The sequence below is a fragment of the Toxorhynchites rutilus genome, chromosome 2 (genome assembly GCF_029784135.1).
Source record: "Toxorhynchites rutilus septentrionalis strain SRP chromosome 2, ASM2978413v1, whole genome shotgun sequence".
NCBI lineage: Eukaryota > Metazoa > Arthropoda > Insecta > Diptera > Culicidae > Toxorhynchites > Toxorhynchites rutilus.
The window spans coordinates 218,360,931-218,367,878 of record NC_073745.1 but is presented as its reverse complement, the minus strand read 5'-3'; the positions used below and the strand labels follow the sequence as shown (position 1 = coordinate 218,367,878).

Below are 6,948 nucleotides of genomic sequence, written 5' to 3'. Positions count from 1 at the left end.
GAAATAAAGAAAAAAAACTCACCAATGTATAAAAATAATAAGATAATTACCAATAATAATAATAAGATAATTACCAATACCGAACACAATTATCAACTTTTCCCATCAGTAAAAACATTTTACTTCAATGTAGAGAAAACATATTTGAAATGGAAAAGGTATTTTTCATTTATAATTTTTACTTTCTGAGTGTTTATTCAACACAACGCGAATTTTAATTGGACTAACAACACCTAGTACTATATGTAGAGCATATGGGAAATAACTTTTTCTAATATTTCTTCACTTTTCCAATTTTTCTCGCCGTATAAACTTTACTTGAGCGAAAAAGAACACAACAAAACAGGCAGCTTGAACCAAACGACCCGTTCTCGAGCGGGAACACACCTTGGTTTTTATTTATGAAAAATTGAAATGAATCGTTTCATAAATCAATTAATTTTTAACACAACTGCTACCATATGCGATTTTACACTTATGATGAACCAACATTAAAGTTCCAAATTAAAATATTATTTGCTAGAATCAATCGTACCACTCACCTTACTTGCAATATAAAAATGCTCCCGACTTGCATTTTGTTACCGTTAGCGTCGTTTATTCGTTATTTTTGTATTATTTGTATTTAGTGTATAGGAAAATATGCCATTAAAAATACTTACCCAGTGTTAGGGATTAGGTTAAGACAACATTACACTAACATATGAAAGCTGGAAAAGAGAATGAGTGTCACGCGGAAATAGAGATGGGGATGAGAATGAACAATAGTAAACAATAGTGAGAAAAGTAAGGAAAAGTTGAGAGAAGTGAGCGAGGAAGGCGAAAGAAAGAGAGAATGTACAGGGCAGATGAGAGAAGAACTGTCAGAAGAATTAATTTCCTGGCAGCATCGACTACCGCACGGACTGGAAATAAGTACACGGAAAATAAGATTTAAAAATTTTAAATTGAAAACGGGAAAGGTTTAGATTGATTACACTACAAAATAATCAGTAGTCCAAAAATATTGTGAGTCCACAAGTGTGGAAAAATCAGGACCCGTTGTTTTAGAGCTTTAAAAGGATCCTTATAACCTCGAAAAGGAGAACGAGCAACGTGCGAAGAACCCATCAAGCGAACAACGATCACGATTCCAGCGAAGGAAACACCACAAACTGACATACACCAACACAGAACTGTAAGGTTAGGTAATAAAAAAACATAAAAATTATATATCTCACTGGTTTCCATACTCCACATCCGAGTCTTGATAAGCTTGTCTCCGAAGAGCCGACCCTGAGAGCGATTGGCCTCAAGCTCGAGCTGGCCAGCATTAAAAGAGGCCTTGAGTGCCCAACCTCAAAGGTTCCCGAGGCTCAGACCAGGAACCGAGGTGTTGCGGGAGGTCCGTCTGACCCCTGAAGTAATAATTTATTTGAAATGCCGATTTCCCCCAGGCAGCTTGGTTTAAATGTCTCTGTTAGGGGACACTTTTAGGTGGGAACAAAAACTCCCCCTACTTTCATGTATTTGCAATGCCGATTTCCCCCAGGTAGCTTGGTTTTGATGTCTTTGTTAGGGACCCACTGCATGTGTCGTCAATTTTGATCAATCAGTAGTGGATATTTCCGTTAGGATAGGGGTTGAGATTTTTCAATCGTTCAATAGTTAGTTTCATAACATTTATTATTTTCATTAAAAATTGTTATGGAGTGCCGAAATCGATTGACGCAAAAATGTTATCAATCCATCATGATAAGATTGAGCAATAAGCGCTTGAAATTGGACAATATTCACGATGTGCTCGATTTTCGATTTTTAATTTGTACCCCAATATGTTTCCGAAAGACGTAATCCTACGTCAAAAAGACAGTTATAATCCTGAGCTCTTTATTGTTCTTCAATATAACGTACAATTTTGAAAGTGGAATGTACGTTATATCGAAGTTCTCCTGTATTTGGGCATCCTGTGATTTGTATACAAACACGGGAGAAAAAAAAAACCTATTTTAGTGAGTCAAAACGTTGTCACGTCTCGCTGAAATAGGTCTACGAGTAATGTTGCAAATTCACGGAATTTCCGGAAACGGTATTTTTGGTAAGCTAGTAGCAAGGAAATGTCATCACGTTCCCATTGATACCACCACGATTATAACAGTGCTACTATTTATTCACTTTGTTTTATTTTGTATAGTTACATGTTTTTTTTTGTTCGCATGTATAAATTAACTCTATAATCATCAATATAATCCTTCAATCCTTGCCTAACTTTCTCGTTAGCATCGATTACAATCTCTCTTGATACCGGTTTACTGTTTTGTAAAACAATTCTACACATTGCCCCACAGCTTGCATCTCCAGGCAGCTTCGTCCACATTTTATCGTCCATTGCAACGCGCAAGCGATCAAGAGAATACAATTACTCATATCAATTAATTCAATAATCATAACGGTTTCGGTAGAAGTGCGAGTACGTAATTAATTCGTTTCTCTCAAGTCAAGGATGACAGCAATACGCGCGGATTGGGTTTTGTTTTGTGTGCCACCAGTAATAGAGTGAGTGTATTGTAAATATGGAAGTTGAAGAGAGTGAAAGAGATGCACTGAAAATTGGTTCGCTCATATTTGCGGTGGGTGGATGTGGGTGAATGTCCCGCGTTATCCTGTTTTGTGATGAGGAGTTTCCGCATGTTGCGTGAATTTGGTATAGTTGCTGTTTTGTGGCGAGCGAAGCTCTCTCTCTCTCTCCGGTTTCAAATTCTAGTACACAAAGTGTGCTGATTTTCAGCTAACATGTAACGCATAGATAACAGATACTAAGTTGTAATTTATAGTTCCCCAGCCTCGTCGGACTCATGTCGGGTGAAATTACGAGCTAACAATAAAGCGGGTCCTGTTATTGACTCACAGCTAGAATAAATAGGTTAGGTTTGCTGTTGGTTAAAAATTAGGTATAAAATAAATTTTGCTTATTTTCAAATGATAAAAATTAATTTATCGAGACATCCCACGTGTCATTGTCATTGATTACGCTGATTTTTCTGTCCTAGTGTCAAAGTGTAATCTAGATTTTGCTATTAGCTGCGGGCATTTTGTGTACTGGCTTCAAAATATGTATAGGTGTATAATATTATTCCTAATAACACAATAAATATGTAGATTTTATCGTCCCATCCCGCTAACACATGGGTAGCGACCCATTCAGGGCGGCGTTGCAGACTATGTGCAGCTCGCGGCCCGAGGACAACCATAACCATCCAACTCAACTCCCCCGCCCCGTGTCCAGCCGCCAGGTGTCGACGGGGCCAAGCGTACGAAACTCATCAAAATTAATGAAACTCTAATTTGGTTAGATTGACTTTTCTCTATCAATTAGCGAGCAGGTGGTTGCGGCCATTTGAGGTTGAATGACAGCTTGTCTGGACAGGGAGCTAGATCCATGCGGAGTTCATCAATTTTTAAGCGAATCGCAGCCCGCCGTAGATGTCAAGGCAGAGATATCTATGGAGTGCTAGAATAGCCGCTAATAGACGCGGGTAAGAAAATACCGATATAACTAACCGATATCGGCCGGTCAGCACAATGGCACCTGTCAGTGAGCACTAATTGAACATATTCCGAATGCGTGCGTAGGCGTGTATGTGTATGTGTGTGTATGTGTTCAGTTGTGTCACCTAATCATAATCAATTAGAGCGCGCGCGGTTAAGAGGGAGGAAAATGGAGGGATTCAACGCATTCGTCCAGGGTACACTGTAATTGATATTCATTGTTGTCTGTCAAAGCCCTTCACCGGAAGCGGACATAACTATGATTATAGCTTCTAAAGTGAAACGTAACTTTTGAACTGTTAGATAGACATTCAATTTGATTTTGATTACGTTGTTTCCTTCCTCCAGCGTTCCAGTGATTTGGATTAAAGTTGATAGTTTCTGTATTTACAATCATTTGCATTTGCAGAATTCTTAAACTGTAAATATACTGTGTAAAATCTTCTTTAATTTGTTTTGTAGGATACATTTGTTACATTTCTATTCCAAACGCCTGACCAGGTTTCTTAATTCGTTTACTGTCTTGATATGTACATGAGATTTTTGTGTTTTATTTTTCTAGGCTATATACTTTTCTTTCTGAATCACCAAATTTGGTCGTTTTCAAATAATAACAAAAAAAAAATATCTGCTAAATCTATTTGCTTCCTAGCTACTTCATTTTACTTGGGATTTACTGTAATGTTTTTCTTCCCATTGTTATTCAAGTTCCAACAAAATCTCGTTAAGCTCTTAATAGTTTTGTTTCGAAAATAATCTCCCAAATTGTTAGTGACATAAACTTTTTTTTTATCTGTCAATATAACTACCTTCCTTTACTCGTTAGAAGAACAATTGATGTGTTGTTATTGGGTTCAGTATTGTACAGTATGGCTGTTTACGTATACCCTAAGAATACAGAAACGGTAAAGTTTCTTTCTATGATACATATTTTAATTATTTTAACTACCAGATTCAAAGCTCCTATCAAGTTGACTTTTTTTTCTTCATTTATTTGGTATTTCTTCAGCAGATTACTTACAATGATGGGAGCCCGGTTAGATTCGTTTCACTTTTTACACTGAATCTGCAGCAGATAGATCACACTCGGTTACTGGTGCCACGTGGAAGTGTGTGCAGCTTAGAGTTGCTAAATGAGACCTACTGGGTAGCGGCGGCTACAGCCGTTCCGTTCGTCAGTGAGATGCCCAGCGTTGATGTGACCATCTTCAAGGCAACGGTGGCTTCCGGGTTCGCTTTGGTATCCTGGAATGGTGATGAAATAGGGATAAAGTTCGTTTACTTCTAGAGCCGGTTTTCAGTCTACATATCTGATCTTTGACATCATAAATTCGCAATCAATGGAAATAGATCACGGAGCATGTACACTAGGGTGCCAATGAAAATGGCCATCTCTAATTTCAAAAAGTTACCCCATAAAAATATGTTTACCACCTCGAAAAAACACCCTATGCCAAATATTAGCTCAATCGGACTTAAGGGAAAGTGGCGCAAAGCGGTCAAAGTTTAGGTTTTTTGAAAATCGAGAAATCACCGAAAAAAAATTTTTTTTTTAAATTTTTTGATGCCAAATGTTGCATGAATCGTCAAGATCTAGTGTTATTTAAAAAAAAAAAACACTCTAATCTCGATGAGCCATGTAATTTTAAAACATTTGGCATCAAAAAATAATTTTGAGACCCCGATTTCTGGTGATTTTTCGTTTTTAAAAAAACTCAAATGTTCACGTCTGCAACACTAATAAATGAAGTTCGAATGAGCTAATATTTTGCATAGGGTATATTATCGTGCAAATTAACATTTCCATCTATCCGTTTCGTTTCGTACTACGAAAAAAAAGTCCCAGAGTATCGTTTTTAGACAAAAAAAAAATTTCGAGATGAAACTAGATCTCGACGTTTCATGCAATTTTAAGACATTTGGCATCAAAAAAAAAAAAAAATTATAGGAGGTAGTGTCCAAGATACGACCGCATTGTTGACGTAGAACTACGCTGTTATTTTATATAAGTCGCTTGTTTATACCTTCGGCTATTATTCTATAATGCTGTGAAATTTTAGAAACAACTGCTTAGTAGAATAATCTCTGAAATTACTTTTTCATTGTAGAATCAGTTGACGATAATTGATTGATGATTCATTCTTGCCCTCGCAAAACAATCGTATGTCGCAATTTATTTCATGTCAATGCATTGAAAATTTACCTCGAAGGCTATTCCGGTGGCCTTTTTCGAAATTTACATAGACTCGGCTACAGTCGATTATATACATGTTGCACCAGCACCGTTATTCCATATCTCATAACTACATCAATATATCTTTGGCACCGCTTGTAAACAACAACAATGACAACACTTGCAAGTATCAAATATCATGCTACATGTTATTTAGTATTGCCTCAAAGGAATCGCACCTCTAGATATCGTTCGTACAAACTAAGCGTAAACCAAGCGCCAAACAAGCGTTCACCATAGCATGCATACAGAGCCATACATTTGTGGCTTGAAACTACTAGCAATATAAACATTTCTCATCATTTTGTGCTATTCTCAAAAGAAACGCTTCTGTTAATATTACTGGCCTCGAAAAGAGTTGCATTACTTTCTCATGCTAGAGAAGCGCAGCTGTCACCCTTAGTGGAGGAAGTTTCGCTACTGGGAAGCAAAACCTAATCACATACAAAATTCCAGAACATTTACTTTATTGATGACTAAACAAGAGAAATAAACTCTTTTTGTTAATAACAACCTCGAAAACAGTAGCAATGCTTCATTATGATCAATATTAGCGCAAATGCAATCCTAGTTGAAGGCAGTTTTGCGACTGGCACGCGAACCCAAATAACTTATAACATTCCAGTAAGACATTCAAGATGCTTGGTATTCCCAAATAATTTTTTGGTGCACAGCCTTAACGTCTGTCTCGCCATAACGTCAGTTTAATGCATTGATGCATTCTCAAACGCACCAACGAAGCCCTTATGAAGACGGAAATTAAACAATGTTAACTGCTTGGAAAAATACTGAATTATACCACACAGCTTGTTATCTGCTGTAACACCCATCGATGCGAATTCGCTGATGAGTTTGTCAAGAGCGACCGCCTTCAGCACCTGCGGGGGGAGCTTGATTTTGGTTGCTGCTTGGGTAACGGCGTTTACATTTTCGACCGACGCGCCGAAATTGCCTACTTCGCCGTTTGTTCGGTGCGGTGTCACATTCGCGAAGGCTCGGTTCAGTGCGAGCGCTTTTCACTGCACCAACATCGCGTGCATCATTAGATGACGCTTACTTCGAAATTTTATTGCCCCTGGCAATGCGTTCGTCAGTCAGCTCGCGCAGTCCGAAGCCGCCGGACGCAAAGTTGTTCGTGTCCGTTATTGTGTTGGAACAATACCGTTATCGGTTTCGCTGAAGTGATT

At 37.9% G+C, this 6,948-nt stretch overlaps 1 protein-coding gene across 2 annotated transcripts in view; it reads right to left on the bottom strand.

The window, feature by feature from the left end:
• Positions 1-2,144: 2,144 nt before the first annotated feature.
• The window catches only part of LOC129765004 (uncharacterized), a 257,376-nt gene continuing 252,572 nt past the window's right edge, over positions 2,145-6,948 (bottom strand). For both annotated transcript variants that reach the window (XM_055764743.1, XM_055764742.1), the window contains exon 10: positions 2,145-4,773. In XM_055764743.1, coding sequence (XP_055620718.1) covers positions 4,669-4,773 — 105 coding nt within the window. In that variant the 3' untranslated portion in view covers positions 2,145-4,668. The remainder of the gene's footprint in view (positions 4,774-6,948) is intronic.